Consider the following 19,347-nt stretch of genomic DNA (forward strand, 5'->3'; position numbering starts at 1 on the left):
CTTAAGTGTCATAATGTTCTTAATGTTCATAGCCTCTCCCTTCTTTTGGTTCATTTTGTATCTTTTCATTTTTGTGGTTTTCACCCTTAAAACATTTTAACTCCATTTGTTCTTCTCCCGAGTTCCTTACTGAACCATGAATTTAAATTTGCAAAGCAGTTACTGGCAATGAAACATGGAGATGTTTAAAATTCAGATACATGGGGACTGGAGGCAGCTGAAAGGGGGAATAAAGAAGACTAATACAGAGCTTTATAATTACTGAGTGCTGATACACTCAAGCATCCCTATGGGGGAGGAGAAAAAGCAACCCAACCTTGAGATAATTACCTTACACAGCCTCTCAGGCATCAAGTAGTGATAAGGGAACATTGAAGGGTTTTTATTGCTCAATTTATTTCATAGCATGAAACTGCCAACTCTTGGTACTTACCTCACCTTTTTATCAGGAGTCTCATCACCGGTGTAGGCAAGCTCTCTGAGCTCCCCCACTGCAAAGAGGAGCAAGTTGATGTTCAGTGAATTGCCCAAGAGTATAGGAGTTGAGAGTTCCCTTGGATTAGAATCCTAATTTTCTGAAAACCAATCTTGGTGGTTCTCTATGAAAGTCACATTGCCTCAGTTCCTTCAATTTAGAGCTCTTCCTTCCACCCTGTTCTCAAAGAATTTACGGACCTGGCAGTGTCTGCTGCCAATTAATTGATAACTTAAGCATGAGCATATTTAAAAAGTTAAGTAACACGTGAGTTCTCCCTGAAAATCACTTTTGACTTTTTAAGGTATTTCACCAGGTACTTGCCTCCATATTTCAAAATAGGATTATATGCCTTTTTCTTGGATTTCTGGAGTTGAGCTGCCATACTTTCCATTGTGCAAGATGAGGGTTTTTCTTACGACGGTATACTACTATTACATTCCTAAACAACATTCCTGGGGGATGATACTGCTTTTTTTAATTTTTGAGACTGTCTCGCTCTGTTGCCCAGGCTAGAGTGAGGTGTGAGGTGGCACAAATCAGTTCACTGTAGCCTTGAGCTCCTGGGCTCAAATGATCCTCCCAGCCCAGTCATTGCAGTAGGTGGGGATACAGATGTCAGCTACCATGCCCAGCTAATCCTATTTTTTTTGTGGAGACAGATCTCACTACGTTGCCCAGGCTGGTTTTGAACTTGTGCTCAAGCAGTCCTTCCAAGCTGGCCTCACAAAGTGTTGAGTAATCCCAACACTTGTAATCAAATGAGCCATGGGGGCACCCAGCTCCCTTTTTTGGTTACTTTGTTTTCAGAGAAAACACCCTCTGCATACTGTTTATCTCACAAGATATTAGGCAGTCTGTAACAGTTCTCTCCCCCACACCTCAGAGAAGTTTCTAGTAGAACCCTGACTTCCTGTTCCAATCCAGGCTACGTGCTTGTTTGAAACTATCCTTATTATTATTGCTTTCTCTCTGAATTGGTTGGGTAAAAAATTCTAAGTTAGAAATTTTATCTCCACGTTTTGAAAGCATTGCTCCTAAATTCCAGTGTTGCTGATGGGAAGCCTGATACTACTGTGTACGTGATGCCAAATCCTTTGTAAGTTTTCCCCTCTGCAGCTCTTAGTTTTTCTCTTACCTGCTGTGTTTTGAAACTTTACAACCATGTTCCTTTGTGTGAGTTTCTTAATAGTCATTGTGGTGAGCACTCAGTAGGCCCCTTTGCGCTGTGAAAAACAAACTGTTTGGTAAATTTCCTAGTATTAAGTTTTTGAAAATTTTTCTCTTCGTTTTCTTTGTTTTTGTTTCTAAACTCCTGTTAACTGGATATTGAATCCTTTCGTTTTTGCTCATTTTTCATCTATTTCTACTTTCTAAATTTTTCCAACTCTTACATTGATGCTTTAAAATTTGGGATATAATTTTTACTATAGAAGAACCATTTCCTGTGCTCTGCTGTCTTCCCTTAAAAAAAGAAATCCTCTTGTTTCGTAGCCGAAATATCTTCTATTAGAAGATGTTAGTTATAGAATACTTTTTGAGACCATTTTGTTCTGTTTTCCATTTCCTTCAAATTCCAAACAAAAATGTTGGAAAATGCTGTGTTTGTGAGGCTCACACCAGGGAGATGCAGAATGTTGGTATCTCCAAGACATTTCTCTAGGGTCTCTCATCTACTCATTTCTTAAGAGAAAAATAGCGTTTTGGGGAGAGGGTGTTAGGGAGTGGTAGAGGGGTGCTTTCATTATGGGAGGGGCGGAGAAGTGGATACTGGCATTGCATTATTCAGTAGGAAAACTTGATGATGGCACCTCTCATACTTCGTTAGGCTTTGTGTCTGGAATCCCTCTGATGCCCTATCTTCAGCTTCTTAAACTAGGCCTTTGTCTGAACAATTTACATTTTCAATCCTGCCTCCCCTTCTTTCTACCTACAAGGCACCTGAAGCCTTCTGGGGTCCTGCTTTGTGAATCACTGGCTATATATCCCCTTCTATAGGCAGTTTGCTCAGCTCTCCTGACACCTCCATCTGCAGAGAGGGTGTCAGGAGGTAACCTCTCTATGGCTCACTTATCTGTAAAATATACTTAATATCCACCTTTTAGGCTGTTTAGAGGATTGAATAATGTGTAAAACACTTAGAACAGTATCTGCCACGTTTTAAGGACTGAATAAGTTACTGCCCTAGTCCTCCAAAAATGTTGGTAGAACCTGTCTGCAGTCATCTCTTGTTCTGTCTTTGTGGGTTTATTTCCTTTGTCATTGCTTTACTGTTATTTAAGATTTGGACAAGGAGCAGGATACACAGGATTAATTACAACTGAAAGTCTTCTTTAATATTTTAAATTAGCTTTACTTTATTATAGCCCTAATCTTTCTGGGTGACTTTGGACACTCTACTAGACTAACATGAGTATCCCAGCTCCTAGGAAGCTATGCAATCATTTCTCCTCTTCAGAAAAACAGTACACGTTGTGTGGAGGGCCCAGGACAATGCAGTGGAAGTGCTTTGGTTCGGAGGCAGAAGTCCCAGCGGCAGTACTTCTCAGCTGTCAACAATGACAAGCTTCTCCAGCGTGTTTCTTCTGCTAAAATGAGCCCCAAAATGCCTAGGACCCGGTTGCGATCCAGTGGCCAACGCCCCCAGTGCGAGTGAGAACCCAGCCTGCGAGCTACGTTCCTGCTTCTTCCTGGAGCCAGGTGGGTGAGCACTTCCAGGCTCACCCGACGGCGCAAGCGGGATAAGCCAGGTGCCCTCAACAAACATGGACGTCGCGCCAGCGTCAACCAGCTCTGGAGGCCGCGCTGCCGCTTGGGAATCTCAGGTTTGGCGTCACTCGGCCCGGAACCACGTGACGCAAGACGCGCTCGAAGCAGCGGGGCTCGCGCGGGTGGAGCCGCCTCGGCGTTCGAGCGGGGTGGGGGCTGCCCGGTTGAGGTTTCCCGGCGGGTCCTGGCCTCTAGGTGCACGCGCTTGCGTGCTCGCGCTCGCGCTCGCGGTTCTGGGCGCTGCCGGTGAGGAGCCGGGGAGCGAGGCGGGGAGGCTGGGAGCGGGGCGCCGCTTGTGAGGCTAGAGGGGGTTGGGCCGGGCCGGGCCGGGCCGGGCGGGTGGGAATGGGGTCGGCCGCGCACGAGAGTGAGTCGCGGCGCCAGCCGCGGGGGCTTTTCGCCCGGCCCCTCCAGTCAGGGCCCGGCGGTGCAGATGGCTTGGCAGGGCCTGGAGCCCGCAGCCCACCGGGAAGGCCCCGCCGGCCTCTGGCCCGCCCACCCGGCGACCTGCGCTGTGGGCGCCTGCACGGCCGCCGCGGGGTGCAGCTTGGAGTTTAGTTTCATCTTCGGGCTTTTCCTTCGGAGTTGGAGTGGGAGTGGGAGTGGGACGCAAGTTGGTGGTCGTCTTCGGTCTTTTAAAATTGTCTGGGTTGACGTCAAATGCAGAAGTGAGGCAGTGTTTTTTTTGTTTGTTTGTTTTTTGTTTTTTTTTTGTTTTTTGGTCTTAAGTACCCCAAGCCCCCAAGCCTGGGGGAAAATCATGAGGCAACCGGTTAAAGGAGACCAACTCGGGAAGGAGTAAAAGGTTAGGGAGGCTGAAGTGCTCAGTTTAGGACAGACACTTGGTTTGGACAGTTTGTGTGTATTTTTGTTCTCAGCATTTTTACCTTGACTTTCCAAGCCTTCTATTAAAATTTCTCAGCAGTTAGGCTGCTGATAGACATAAAGGAACTATTTGTATAGCAGATTGCCCAAATCTTGCATTTTATCCTAACCTAGGACATGCCGTGTCCCCATGGCTTTCAAGCTGAAGAAATGAAGGTCTAAAGTGTGTCAGACATACCTGAAGAAGAGTTCAAAAGTATGGCTGCCACCCTTTCCTTAGCCGTCAGAGGTGAGAGTCACAGCAAAATGAGACATACGCAAGCCCGGGTTCTAGACTCAGCCTCCGTAAGCTGTCTTGCTAGATTGAAGTTTTTAATCATCAGTGAAGAATTGATTGTCATCATTTTAGGAGACTACTCAAACTTGCCTTGTTTCTTTCCGTAGGAAAGGAATAATGCTGACAGCATGTCTGCACATTCCATGCTCTGTGAACGAATCGCCATAGCCAAGGAACTGATCAAGAGAGCAGAATCACTTTCTAGATCAAGAAAAGGTGGCATAGAAGGAGGTGCAAAACTGTGCAGCAAATTGAAGGCAGAATTAAAATTCTTACAGAAAGTAGAAGCTGGGAAAGTAGCTATTAAAGAATCTCATTTACAGAGCACTAACCTAACACACCTGAGAGCCATTGTGGAATCAGCAGAAAACCTGGAAGAAGTTGTTAGTGTTCTTCACGTCTTTGGTTACACGGATACCTTGGGAGAAAAGCAGACCCTTGTGGTAGATGTAGTTGCAAATGGTGGTCATACTTGGGTGAAAGCCATTGGCCGGAAGGCTGAAGCTCTTCATAACATCTGGCTGGGCAGGGGCCAGTATGGTGACAAAAGCATCATTGAGCAGGCGGAAGACTTCCTCCAGGCCAGTCACCAGCAGCCCGTGCAATATAGCAACCCTCACATCATCTTTGCATTTTACAACAGTGTCTCTAGTCCCATGGCAGAGAAGCTGAAAGAAATGGGCATATCTGTGAGAGGAGACATAGTAGCAGTCAACTCTCTGTTAGATCACCCTGAAGAGCTCCAGCTCAGTGAGAGTGAATCAGATGATGAGGGCCCTGAACTTTTGCAGGTGACCAGAGTAGATCGAGAAAATATACTAGCAAGTGTTGCGTTTCCAACAGAAATTAAGGTTGATGTGTGCAGAAGAGTAAATCTGGACATTACTACTTTAATCACATATGTATCTGCCCTCAGCTATGGAGGCTGCCACTTTATTTTCAAAGAAAAAGTGCTCACAGAACAAGCAGAGCAAGAGAGGAAAGAGCAGGTTCTACCTCAGCTGGAGGCCTTTATGAAGGACAAGGAGTTGTTTGCTTGTGAATCTGCTGTCAAGGACTTTCAGTCTATTTTAGATACCTTAGGAGGACCTGGGGAGAGAGAGCGAGCCACTATGTTAATTAAGCGAATTAATGTAGTACCAGACCAGCCTTCTGAGCGTGCCTTGAGACTAGTGGCCAGTTCAAAAATTAATAGCCGCTCATTAACAATTTTTGGGACAGGAGACACTCTAAAAGCCATCACAATGACTGCTAATAGTGGTTTTGTCAGAGCTGCAAACAACCAGGGTGTTAAATTTAGTGTGTTTATCCATCAGCCCAGGGCACTTACTGAGAGTAAAGAGGCTCTAGCCACCCCCTTACCAAAAGGCTACGCAACTGACAGTGAACACTAACGATGCCCTTTAAATATTGTTGTGGAAGTAAGTTATTTATACCAAAGCCTGGCTCTTCCCATCTAAACTGGGGGAAAAAAAAGGTCTATAGTAAAAGTAAAACTTAGAACTCAAACCAGTAGAGTTTCTTTGTGTCTCATCTAAAGTATGTAACTCCCCAAAGTAGAAAAAGCACAAGAGACAAGCTTATCTATCAAACTGTCTACATTAGTGCAAGTAAGAACAGAAATACGTCTATATAAAGCTTTCAGCTGTATTGTAATACTTTGATTCGGTAGGGCTACAACTCCCCTACTGGTAACCACGTTTCATGGAATATGGCTACATTGCATCTTGCATTAAATATCTGGAGAAAACCAAAATCTGCTTTTCATTGTATTGCTTTATATAGTTTAGGCTGGGAGGTAGTTGTTTATAATTAATTTTAGATTCTGAAGTTAATAACCATTAATGTAAAACTTAATTGATTGCTATATATCGGGTGCAGTCTGATAGGTGTATTTACAAAAAGTGAATTAAGGTTATCTGAGTGCCATGAACCCACTGGTACACTTTTGTGAAAAGAAAGCCAACAATCTTACTACTATAAGATAGAACACTTAAGTTAAAATACTAATATGAATGAATTGAAAAAGGACGATGTAAAAGTTTAAAAATTCAAATTTTATTTTTAAATACAAAGAGCCCCCATATTGCAAGTATTTGAACAATGAATACTGTCTTTCATGTTTCATTTGCAAGTGGCAAATGACGAATGCATTACCTCACTTTGATGAGATAGTGACAGGATATTCCATGCCAATTGCGTGATACAAGTTGTGGTTAAAAATACACTTTAATGGCTACATTGCACTGGATACTTTTTCAGTTTTCAATAAAGCAAAACTAGCAAAGTTGATAGGTATTCACCACACTTAAAAATTTGGAATTTGAGTCTTGGAGCTTAAATATCATGCTTAGTGTAGGAGCTGGTTTTAATACTTGATGTTTGTAGCCACAGCCTGATCTTCTACCATGCCAAATATCCTATTTGTGTGAAGAGAATCTCAATTTACAGCCACAGTGTTTGTTGAGGGGGTGGAATTTGGTTATTGGCATTCATGAACACCCTGAAATGAATGCAAAATTAAGTGTATGGGGGTGGTTCTCTGGGGAGAGATTGTTTTACTAAGTCAGAATACATTTCCTAGCAGAAAGGCTGTAATTTGCTTCCAATTTACTGTAGAGTGCTATATTGTCTAGTGCTAGAAATTGAATTTAAGCTTTTTGAACACCTATGAAGGTCATGTAGTGCTCGGTACTACTATTAAGTACCAAGCATTATAATAGTTTGGTATGAAAAGATGAATTATTTGCTCTAAGGAATTCTTAAGTCTAAAGTGGAAGTAAACAATTGAAGTGCGATTAAATTTACTAAATTCTGTAGGTTATGTTGAAAATACTATGGGGACAGAGTAAAGGAGTACTTGCTGTGGGGTCAGGAAGTCAGAGAGGAAGTGACGTTTTGAGGGTTTGGGGTGTGAAATTTCACAAGATGTGTGAGAAAGGGTACTCAAAAGTACATGGGGGAGTGGGATTGGAAAAGTACACAGCTGTGAATATGAGGACCTGTTCAGGGACCAGCCTTAAGTGGAAAGTTTATAAAACGAGATGGAGCTAGAAAATTAGTCATTCTTTAAAGAGTTTGGCATTAGAGAGCGATTGGTAATTTTTAAGAAAGGGTGGTTTATGATCAGGTCTCTTAAGGAAAACTCAAAGATCTGTAGTGTGGAGAAAGAAGGAAGAAAAGCTCGGACTATAATGACCTGAGCTAGAGCAGGAATGATGGACTGTAGAGTCATGGATACATGTTGGATTTGTTTGAGGCCGAATTGACATTAATGTACTCATTCATTAATAAGCATCGAGTGACAGCCATGTGCCAGACACAGTACAAAAGGAATGACATATAAAAGACTTGTTTTCAAGGAGTAGCAGGGAGAAGGTAGATTTCTATCCCTGCTCTCTATGAATCAATCAGTACTAAGAACTTGGGATCTTTGCCAACTAGAAAGTGGACAGGCCACAGCACTCTTTGAGGAAACTGCTATGTGAAGTGGCCACAGACGTGGCCCTGCCAAAGACCATGATTTCTTCTTAGCATTCTAGTGATTGCAATTCCTAACAATAGAATAAATAATGCAAGCAATAGAAATGCGCAAATAGGAGGGCACTGGATCCTGGAATGTAAGAAATGGCATCTTCCCTAGAAACCACCCACATGACCTACACCCAAGGTCTATTCCTACTGGCCAGAACATTCCTTTCATAAAGGTAAAAAATGAAACATTAAAGGCTGGACGCAGTGGCTCATGCCTATAATCCTAGCACTTTGGGAGGCCAAGGCAGGCAGATCACCTGAGGTCAGGAGTTCGATACCAGCCTGGCCAATATGGTGAAACCCCGTCTCTACTAAAAATACAAAAATTAGCCAAGCATGGTAGTGGGTACCTGTAATCCCAGCTACTCAGGAGGCTGAGGCAGGAGAAAGAATCGCTTGAACCTAGGAAGTAGAGGCTGCAGTAAGCTTGCAAGACATCGTCTCAAAAAAAATAAAAGACAATAAAAACAATGAGGGAAGTTATAAAAGGAAGGTGCAATTAAATATCATTAACTGGCAAGTCAAAGGAATCACAGCTATAAAGCAAACAAATGTCCAAATAGTTTTGAAGAGTGTAGATATGTAATAAACTATCATTATGCCTGGGAATTGGAAATGGTCGAGGAAAGGAAAAGCAAGCTAAAAATCCTCATCTTACACTCAACAGACACTTTGAAATTTTGTTGTTGAAAAACAGAGCTATTTAGTTTTGAGTATCAAACAGGGAATATAAGTGATAGTATTAATTAAACCAATCTGAATGCTGAATAAATTCCAAATAAAGGGTGAGGATGGAGAATAAATGTAGTCCATGTAGAAAAAGACAAGTCGGCTGGGCGCGGTGGCTCAAGCTTGTAATCCCAGCACTTTGGGAGGCCGAGGCGGGCGGATCACGAGGTCGAGAGATCGAGACCATCCTGGTCAACGTGGTGAAACCCCGTCTCTACTAAAAATACAAAAAATTAGCTGGGCATGGTGGTGCGTGCCTGTAATCCCAGCTACTCAGGAGGCTGAGGCAGAAGAATTGCCTGAACCCAGGAGGCGGAGGTTGCGGTGAGCCGAGAACGCGCCATTGCACTCCAGCCTGGGTAACAAGAGCAAAACTCCGTCTGAAAAAAAAAAAAAAAAAAAAAAAAAGACAAGTCAGCCTGGGCACTGTGCCTTACAGCTATAATCTCAGCATTCTGGGAGCCTGAGACAGAGTGGATCCCTTGGGCGTAGCATTTTGAGACCAGCCTGGGCAACATGGCGAAACCCCAGTTCTACAAAAAATGCAAAAATTAGCCAGGCGTGGTGGTGTGCTCCTTCAGTGCCAAGTACCAAGGAGGCTGAGGTGGGAGGTTCACCTGAGCCTGGGAGGTTGAGGCTGTAGTGAACTGTGATGTGATTGTACCACTGCACTCCAGCCTGGGCAACAGAGTGAGACCCTATCTCAAAAAAAAAAAAAAAAAAAAAAAAGATAAGTCAAAAGAATTGCGAATGAGGCATAAAAACCAGACAGCATAAAATAAGAGTGCTAGCTGCAAGCTCAAGAACGATATAAAACAGCTTTAGAGGGAAATATATAGGTAATTGTGATATACTGGGAAATCTCATTGGAACAGATGACTGTCTTAGAAAATGTAAATTAGAATTGAAGAATAGAAAGCCTAAATAAGCAGTAACCATTTAAAACATTGTTAAAGTAGTTAAATAAGTTCTCCAAAATATGTGCAGGTCCAGTTAACTTTATTAGGCAAGTTTTTTCTTACTTTTAAATACCTAATAATCCTTGTGCTCTGAAAGGTAATATCAAGAACAGCCCCGTAAGTGGGGTTGAAATATGTAACGTGGTAAGATGTGGTGTTCCACTTACTCCCCATCCCTTGCTCAGGAGGAGAACTTTGGCCTGCTCTCCTGTTTGAGAACAGGAGAGGGTGCTCTCCTGGGTGCAGGACTGACACCCATGGGGTGTTTCTTGACTTATGTAATAATAGGCTGACTGTCTCAGGTTATCACTGTGTTGGAAATGTTTTCAAACTCATTTTACAGAAGATGAGTATAACTCTGATACTAAAACCTGACAAGATTGCATCAAAAAGAAACTGGAGCAAAATTTCAGTTTAAAAAGATACATAAACATCCCAGACAAAATGGCCTTGCAGATAAAATGGATTCAGGCAGAGAACACTTCACCCTGTGGGAATCTTGTTTTTTTGTTTTTTGAAATGGAGTTTCACTCTTGTTGCGCAAGCTGGAGTGCCATGGCGCAGTCTTGGCTCACTGTAACCACCTCACGGGTTCAAGCGATTCTCCTGCCTCAGTCTCCTGAGTAGCTGGATTACAAGCACACACCACCATGGCCAGCTAATTTTGTATTTTTAGTAGAGACAGGACTTCGCCACGTTGGCCAGGCCAGTCTTGAACTCCTGACTTCAGGTGATCTCCCTGCCTTGGCCTCCCAAAGTGTTGTGATTGCAGGCGTGAGCCATCGCACCCAGCCTGGGAATCCTGTTCCCAAGAGGAAAAAAGGCAAGGATGAGTTCCCAACTTTAGTTGGAGGGACGTGGGGATTAACCTTTATGCTGGGATAGAATCAGAGGCATAAGGCCTGCTTGAGGTAAAGAGGTAACCCCAAGACCTCCCTTGCATGATTCAGAACCTTAAGGTTGTAGTTCCCATGAAAGAGGATCTTGTAAACATTGCCTGGGGACACAGCAAGGATTTGACTCTAGTGGTTCTCAGTGGGGGAGGGGGAAAAGTCTGAAAGAAATCAAAGCCCAGCTTGTGCCCCACAGAGTTCAAATCTTTTAATAGTATCACAGGGGAAATCTAGAGATTTGAACTTAGTATAAAAATTGGCCGCCGGCAAGTACTCTCCCGCAGACACCTGAGAGCAACATACACAACCTCATTCTGGACTTAACGGATTTTTCAGTTTCCCAGCTACGCAGATTTCTATAGAAAAACTGAGCTTTCGCCGGGCACGGTGGCTCAAGCCTGTAATCCCAGCACTTTGGGAGGCTGAGGCGGGTGGGTCACGAGGTCAAGAGATCGAGACTATCCTGGTCAACATGGTGAAACCCCATCTCTACTAAAAATACAAAAATTAGCTGGGCATGGTGGTGCACGCCTGTAGTCCCAGCTACTCGGGAGGCTGAGGCAGGAGAATTGCGTGAACCCAGGAGGCGGAGGTTGCCGGTGAGCCGAGATCGTGCCATTGCACTCCAGCCTGGGTAACAAGAGCGAAACTCCGTCTCAAAAAAAAAAAAAAAAAAAAAAAAAGAAAAGAAAAGAAAAGAAAAACTGAGCTTTGATTGGATGTGCTTACAGTGAGAAATTGTCAAAACGTAGAAGGAAACCTTTCACTACCAGTGAATCAGCAACACATAAAGAGGAGCATTAGTTCAAGACTTTGTTTATAACAAAATACATAAAATAGAATACATATTATAGAACATATAATATGTAAAAATATATAATAGAAAAATATAAAGTAAGTTTGGGAGTCTTCGAAGTCTTCCTTATTTATCCTTTGTATATTAAAAAAAAAAAAAAAAGAAGAAATTCAAAGTGGCAGAGGGAGGCTGAAAATACCACCTGCAACCAAACATTGCACACGTGGCGGAGGTGGAGGATGTGGTCTGTATGCGCAGCACGAATGCTTCCTAATAATGAAGCCCAGAGTTAGGCAGGCATTAACTACCTGGTTGCAGGTAGTTCTGGGGCATGTGGCAGGGAGAACTTGTCCCAAAAGGGCTGCAGAGAACACCTCACCCTGTGGCAAGCTTGTTCACAAGAGGAAAAAGCGCAGTGATGAGCCAAGCCAAGCCTCTGGTCATTCCTCTCAAACTTGCAATCAAATACATTTCTCTATATTCCCAGGAGAGAAGGGCTAGGAGTATACTGGGGGATAGAACCGCACTTCCCCACCATCCTGCAAATCCGAAAGGGGAAAAAGGCATTTCCCTCTTCACCTAAATAGCAAGTGATTAAAGGGGATAAAAGAAGGTATAGCAACTATAAAGGGCTGGGCGTGGTGGCTCACACCTGTAATCTCAGCACTTTGGGAGGACGAGGCAGGTAGATCACCTGAGGTCCGGAGTTTGAGACCAGCCTGGCCAACATGGTGAAACCCCACCTCTACTAAAACTACAAAAATTAGCTGGGCATGGTGGCGCGTGCCTGTAATCCCAGCTAGTAGGAAGGCTGAGGCAGGAGAATCGCTTGAACCCTGGGGTTGGAGGTTGTAGTGGGCTGAGATTGCATTGCAGCACTCCAGCTTGGGCGACAGAGCAAAAAGAAAAAGAAAAGAAAAAAACAAGAAAGTATAAAAAATGAGTACAAGCAAATAAAGTTTCAGGAAATAGAAAAACTAAAATTAAAAATCTCAGAAATAAACCTTAAAATAATAGGTAGATAAGTTAAAAAAAAATTCCAAAATGAATAGATCTTAGTAAATTCCCCAGGATTCAAAAAGAAGTTAAACAATAAAAAAATGTAAACAAGACACTGAAACATGGAGAAAAGATGAGTCCATTCCATCAAAAGTCCTGGCAGAGAACATGAGCATAAAGCCGGGCTCCCGGTTCTCACTGCCTTTGCCTGCCTGTGCCACAGAGGCTGGGGACTAACACCCTTACGCTCCCAGTGTTGCATTTAGCTAGGGCGGCCAGATTCCTTGCCTCTGAGACACGAGTGCAAGTGCAGTAGTGCTGCCTTCTTCTTCCACCGCAGGGTTGCATGTGGTTGATGGCTGTGCTTGCCTCCATGTTATGGTAATGAGAGAAAGACCAAGTGTAGCCTGTGGGCTTTGGGGCTGACGTATGCTTCCCGAAGGAATTCTTGCTGTGTGAGACGATCAATCCCAATTTATTTAAGCCACTGTAATTGGCTTTTCCATTACTTGTAGTTGAAAATATTTCTAACTGTTATTTGTTCCAAAAAGATGCAATAGACAGAATGGGGGAGATGGAACAAATTCATTTGTCAAACATACAGAAAAAAATTTAGAATACAAATACCAGTGTACCATTTGCTAAGATTTAAACAGAGTGATAATTTTGCTGTATTTGCTTTATCTCGGTTTTTCTTTTGCTGAAATTATTTTAAAATAAATTACAGACATTATGATATTTAACCTGTATATCCCTCAGTACTTGGTTCTAAAAAGAACCTTTTTCTATACAACCAGGATTCCATGAGTACATCTAACGAAATTAATAATTCTGAGCATCATCTAGTGCCCAATCTATATTCAGATGTCGGGGGAGTTCTCTGCCAGAATCCAGTGAAACACCAGTTACTGCATTTGGGTTTAATGTTTCTTAATTCAGTTGCAATCTACAGTACTACCCTACCCTTTTATGACTTTGAGGTTTTTTTTGTTTGTTTGTTTGTTTTTTGAGACGGAGTTTCACTCTTGTTATCCAGGCTGGAGTGCAATGGCGCGATCTCGGCTCACTGCAACCTCCGTCTCCTGGGTTCAAGCAATTCTCCTGCCTCAGCCTCCCGAGTAGCTGGGACTACAGGCGTGCACCACCATGCCCAGCTAATTTTTGTATTTTTAGTAGAGATGGGGTTTCACCATGTTGACCAGGATGGTCTCGATCTCTTGACCTCGTGATCCACCCGCCTCGGCCTCCCAAAGTGCTGGGATTACAGGCTTGAGCCACCGTGCCCGGCGACTTTGAGTTTTTTTTAAGACACCAGGACAGTTGTCTTACAGAATATCCTATATTCTTGATTTCTCTGGTTGTTTTCCAGTGGTCAGTTTTTTTTCCTGTAAACTGAAAGGGAAATCTAATTCAATTCTGGTTAAACATTTTAGGCAAGAACACTTTGTAGTTGATACTGTGTTCCTTGTTTTTGTTACACGTGGGGGCACATAATATCTGTTTTTTCCACCGTTAGTGATGTCAAGTTTTGTCCCTTGAATAAGGTGATAACAGCCAGAACTCTCCATTGTGGAGTTACATTTTTGCCTTTGTGACAAGTAAACTGTGAAGTTAGCCTTTGGCACTAGTGTGAATGTTCAGTTACCGATTGCCCTTTTGCCTAAGATTTCAGCATGTGTTGATGATTATTACCCTAATCAAATATTTCCATTGAAGTGACAAAATGGTGATTTCCCCAATTCTATCATCTCCTTTACACTTATTAGTTATCATTCTTTTATAAAGAAGCACTTTCCGTTAGGAACTGGGGTCATTTGGTTCCCCTTCTGGAATGGCAGTATGTATCCTTGATTCTTTCTCTCCAGTTAATGATTTCAGAGTGAGGGATTCCTGTTATGCTCACCTCCAATAACATCATATGAACCTTTTAGGAGGAAGATTCTATCTTGTGAGTACCATATTGGACTCATGAACTAAAATATACTCAAATATGCCCAAATCAATTACTTTACTTTCTTAAATTAAACTATTTTGAGATAATTACAGATTCATGTGAAGTTGTAATAAATAATACAGAGAGAACCTATGTACCTTGTACCGAGATGTCCCCATTGGGAACATCTTGAAAAACTCTAGTACAATATCACAAGGTTATTGACATTGATTATGTCAAGATGCCAAGTATTTCCATCGCTGTGATCTCTCATGTTGTCCTTTTATTTATTATTGTTTTTGATGCTTTAACTGTCCAAACTTTGGCCAGTAGAAACGGCTTCAAGATTCCTGTGTCTTTTTCACATAATCCCATTCTCTTTGATTTCATGCTTTCTGGCAGAACAAGATGTCTCAGAGTTAGCTGTACTTTCTGCCAGAGACCTGGAATCCACTATTTCTTCAAGGAGCCTTTCCTAGCTCGTGGCATTTCAGAAGAAAAGTCCAAGGGCTACTAGGGGTACTCAGTGCCACTCAGCTGTCATTGATCATGGGCTCTTGAAATGCACAAAAATGGAAATGTTTATATATTTCAAATTAATTAAAATATCTTTGACTGATGGGAAATACCAAAATTAACATTATATAACATTCCTGGATTTTTACTTAACATTAATTTCAAACTTTGTTCTCTTTCTCTACATATCTTTTTTTTTTTTTTTTTGAGACGGAGTTTTGCTCTTGTTACCCAGGCTGGAGTGCAATGGCACGATCTCGGCTCACCACAACCTCCGCCTCCTGGGTTCAGGCAATTCTCCTGCCTCAGTCTCCTGAGTAGCTGGGATTACAGGCACGCACCACCATGCCCAGCTAATGTTTTGTATTTTTTTAGTAGAGACGTGGTTTCACCATGTTGACCAGGATGGTCTTGATCTCTTGACCTCGTGATCCACCCGCCTTGGCCTCCCAAAGTGCTGGGATTACAGGCTTGAGCCACTGCGCCCAGCCCTTCTCTACGTATCTTTTTTCCTAACATACTTATTTGCTTTATGCTGTGCTATACATGAAAAAGTTTCAAAATATGATTATTACTGCGTACAATAAAGTCACTGAATGACTATGAATATTTATTTGCAGTTCTTGTGTCCTTTTAGCCCAGATATAAGGTTAAAGTACTGTTTTAATGTCATATGATTATGTATTTTTTTTCTTGTGGGGCTGTGTTACTAGTTTGACATCTAATGAGCTTCATTTGTTCTTGTTTGCTTTCAATTTTAGAGTTTTCTTTTTTGACTGAATTTTATTCTTTAAAATATAAGGATATTGTGGCTCAAAAGTAAAAACTATATAAAAATTGCCATCGCGAATGTATTGTTTCTGTATGTCCCTCTCTCTCCACCTCATTACTCTCCCCTCCCCTCCCATTCCCTCCCTTCTTTCCTTCCTCTCTTTCTTCCTTTCTCCCTCTTTCCTGTCTCACATAAAGCACGTGCATACAAATACTCCTTTTTTTCCATTCCTTTTCTTTGTAAGAGGTAGAAATTTGCTTTTAAAAAATTTTATTTAAAAATATAAGCCTGAGGTCACTCCTTGAGACAGCGGTCCTCATCAAGCCTATGGAAGGGGCATAGTACTCGAAAAGTGTGGGTCGGCCACAGTGTAAGCCACTACCCCTGTCCTGATGGATGTTTGCATTGTTTTCAATCTTTTGCTTTTGTAAATAAAGCCAGTAGGATAGCTTGTGCATAGTTGGTCGTTTGGTTTCGTTGTCCTTTGTTTTTGCCTAAGTGCATCTATACGAGAATTCATTATCAAAGGGTATCTTGGTAGCCAGGTATTATCCAGCGTTTCTCACTGGGGATTTTAACAGTTTGCAATCTCACCGGCGATGTGTGAGTGTGACTGTTTTCCATAGCTTCATCAGGAGAGTGTATGGTCTTGCTATGGCATTATTTAATTAGTGAATTATTTGCTTTTTCCTTTTTAAGAATGAACTTGAGAAACTTTTTCTGCGTTTAGGGGAAATTTGCATTTTTATTTTTTTTCTGTGAACTTTTCATGTGTTCTTAGGGTCTACCTTTTTGATTAGGTTATTCATTTCTTTTTCTTTCCTTTTTTTAATTTTTTTTTTTTATTTTTTGAAACGGAGTTTTGCTCTTGTTGCCCATGCTGGAATGCAGTGGCATGATCTCATCTCACTACGTCTGCCTCCCGGGTTCAATGGATTCTCCCGCCTCAGCCTCCTGAGTAGCTCTGTTTTCGTGCTGCTTGGCCCCCTGCCAGGAGGTGGCACTTTCCAGAAAGCTGTAGTAGTGTGGAGAGGGACCAGCTGTGAGTGGGGCCCTAGAACACCCAAGATTATATGCCGTTTGTCTTCTGCTGCTGGGGGGGTAGGGAAGGACCATCAGGTGGGGGCAGGGCTAGGTGTGTCTGAGCTCAGACTCTCCTTGGGCCAATCTTGTTGCGGATTCTGTAGGGGATGGGGTGAGATTCCCAGGTCACTGGAGTTGTGTACCTAGGAGGATTATGGCTGCCTCTGCTGAGTCATGCAGATTGTCAGGGAAGTGGGGGAAAGCTGGCAATCACAGGCTTTACCCAGCTCCCACGAAAACTGAAGGGCTGGTCTCACCCCAACCAGGCACTCTTCCTGCCCTGCGACAGCCGGAGTCCATTTCCAGGTGGAGGGTGAAACTAGCTTGAAAATCTGTCTGAGGCTATCTGCCTCCCAGCTTTGAGAGAAAGGGGCTTTAGTTCTTCCCTGGCCTGTGAAGTCTGCATACCCAGTTTGTGCCCTCGCCCCGAGTTCTGGCCAGGAGGCTTCTCACCCCATTCAAATTGTTAGAAAGTTCAGCTAGAGAATTCCTTCTCCCTGTGCAGTTTTACCCCTGCTCCTCTGACCACCCTCCTGATGGATTCCTGTGGTTCCAGGCAGGAATGGGCTTGTCGGGGACCCAGTAAGCTCCCAGTGCCTTTCTGCTGCTTCCTCTACCCCTGAACTTTGCTTGGCTGTCTAACCTGAGTCAGGTCCAGGTAAAGTCCGAAACTTCTCCCACAAACAGACCTTCAGCTTCTCCAGTGAGGGTGTATGCTTTGGAGAGGAGGGTCTCCCTCACCCCTTTACACAGTTGGGGCACTCACAGTATTTGGGGTGTCTCTGGAGCAACCCACTTCCTTCAGAGGGTCTGTGGGCCCTCTCGGGATTGCTGGTTTTTTCTTGCAGTTGATCTGGAGCTAAAATTCATAGTGCGAGCCTCCGCATGCTGCTCTTAGTTCTCTGAGTTATTATATTTGAAATAAGTCTCTTGTTTTATAGCACAAGTTTGAGTTTTGCTATGTGATCATGACATTTAATTTGAAAATCATGATATTTAAAAGTTCATATATGACTTTATGTTTCATTTTGAATGAAATTCACTGCAATTCACCTCTTGATGCCCGGGCATCTTATTCAAAAGTAAGGTAGTTGTGGTTGAGTGCTGGAGATTTCTCAAGAGTAAGGGGAGAGAGGAATCATAGTGGTTATGTTCAGAGATGCAGGGCAAGAGATTGTGGTGAAAACTGGAGGGGCTTAGTAGGAAAGATTTCAGGGAGCGGGTGGTTGTCTTCTCAGGGAGCCACAGGATTGACTGATATGGGGCTGGTTCCTCCAGGGAAAGACAATAATCTTCGTTCATTTTAGTAACCTGTATGGGAGTGTGGAGGTAGCAGAGAGTAAGAAGAATATCCGGATCTGGCAGACAATTTCAGGAAGAAAAATAGTGTAAGGGTTATTGCCAAGTTTAAAATGAGGAAACTGAGGCCAGTATAAGAAAATTAAATGCCAATTTATTGAGCTCCAGGGCGAGGTTCCATGGTCCCGGGGAAAGGGGACAGGAAAGTCGCACTTGACTTCCCGAGGCGTGCGGGTTTATAGTGAGTGAGGGTGTCTTGATTGGCTATGAGGGAACAGGAGGTGGACCAGCAAGCTGCTATTGGTAGGTAGGTGGGATTTCCGGTGAGCGGGCTGCCTCGGGGAGTGGGACCTGGACGTGGCAAAATGCTATTGGGCAGGTTTTGGTGGGGTTTCTTCTAAGTTTAACCGCGGGCTAGGTGCCAAGTGCAGAGCTCGATGTGGAGTGCCGAGCGGTGACGGTGACGTAGTTTTCAGGCGCGGTGACGTAGTTTTCAGGCGCGGTGACGTAGTTTTCAGGCGCGGAGAGGGATGGGCGTGTCCAAGCTCCGGCGAGGCAACCGGCCTTACGATAGTAAGTGTCCTGTGTGTGTTTTCTGATTTTGGAGAGACAGTCCGTGAGTGTCACTGGGTGGAGATTTTAGTGTCTGGAGTGAAGCCATCTCTGGCACAGGGAGCGAAGTCTTCTCCAATGCTGAGGTCTTGAATTTGGGACGTGTCCTCTAGGAGGTGGGACTGGGGTGTTCTTTCTAATGGGGAGTCACCTGAGCTGGTGTGGGCCTCAGAATTTGTCATAACTGGTTGAAACAATGGTCTACTGGAGAGTTTGGGTGTCTGGTTATAAACCAGTGAAAGCACCCAAATTGACAGAAATAAGACCAACAATCAAAGGAATGATGAACAGCTGTACCTGACGGGGTTTTGTTTTGGGTGGAAGTTTGGGTTCACATGGGTTTCATGTAAGATGAGCAGCTGCCAGGCCTGTGGGACAATGTACGGTTAATGAGTCCCAGGAGAGTCTATGTCCTTGTTCTGACCTACAGCCCTAAAGGGATGGGGACAAGACAAAAAATTTGTTAAAAAAAAAAAAGGTTAAGGCCTGGGGCAAACTAGAGGACTTTAGTTTTATTTGTGGTATTGAAGTTTGAAAAGGAGTTGTTTAAGGCCATCATGATGTCTCTTATTGAGACCAGTTATTTGGGTCCTTTCATGGACATGAAAGTTCTATTGAACGTTTCTCAAGAGCCCAGCGTGATATGTTCTAAGAAGCGAACCCAGCGCCTTGGTTACTATTAGTTAACAACTGTGACTCTGAAGGGAAGAAGGCGTGGCCTAGCAAGGCCTTACATTGTGGCCTTACTCTTAAGTGGAGAAGTGGGATTCTAATTTATACTTTGTGTGTATGTGAAGCATGGTATTATATATTAGG

General features: G+C 43.2%; 1 protein-coding gene across 2 annotated transcripts; it reads left to right on the plus strand.

Moving 5' to 3' along the window:
• Positions 1-4,247: 4,247 nt before the first annotated feature.
• C10H7orf25 (chromosome 10 C7orf25 homolog) lies at positions 4,248-17,519 on the plus strand. 2 transcript variants are annotated; one of them, XM_010341337.3, is made up of 2 exons: positions 4,248-4,414; positions 4,514-17,519. In XM_010341337.3, the coding sequence occupies exons 1-2, from the start codon at positions 4,328-4,330 to the stop codon at positions 5,798-5,800; spliced, it is 1,374 nt and encodes a 457-aa protein (XP_010339639.1). In that variant the 5' UTR covers positions 4,248-4,327; the 3' UTR covers positions 5,801-17,519. The 2 variants fall into 2 exon arrangements, with proteins under 2 accessions (XP_010339639.1, XP_039317969.1); XM_039462035.2 differs by having other exon boundaries at positions 4,271-4,358.
• The last annotated feature ends 1,828 nt before the right edge of the window (positions 17,520-19,347 follow it).

This window comes from Saimiri boliviensis, chromosome 10 (assembly GCF_048565385.1).
Source record: "Saimiri boliviensis isolate mSaiBol1 chromosome 10, mSaiBol1.pri, whole genome shotgun sequence".
NCBI lineage: Eukaryota > Metazoa > Chordata > Mammalia > Primates > Cebidae > Saimiri > Saimiri boliviensis.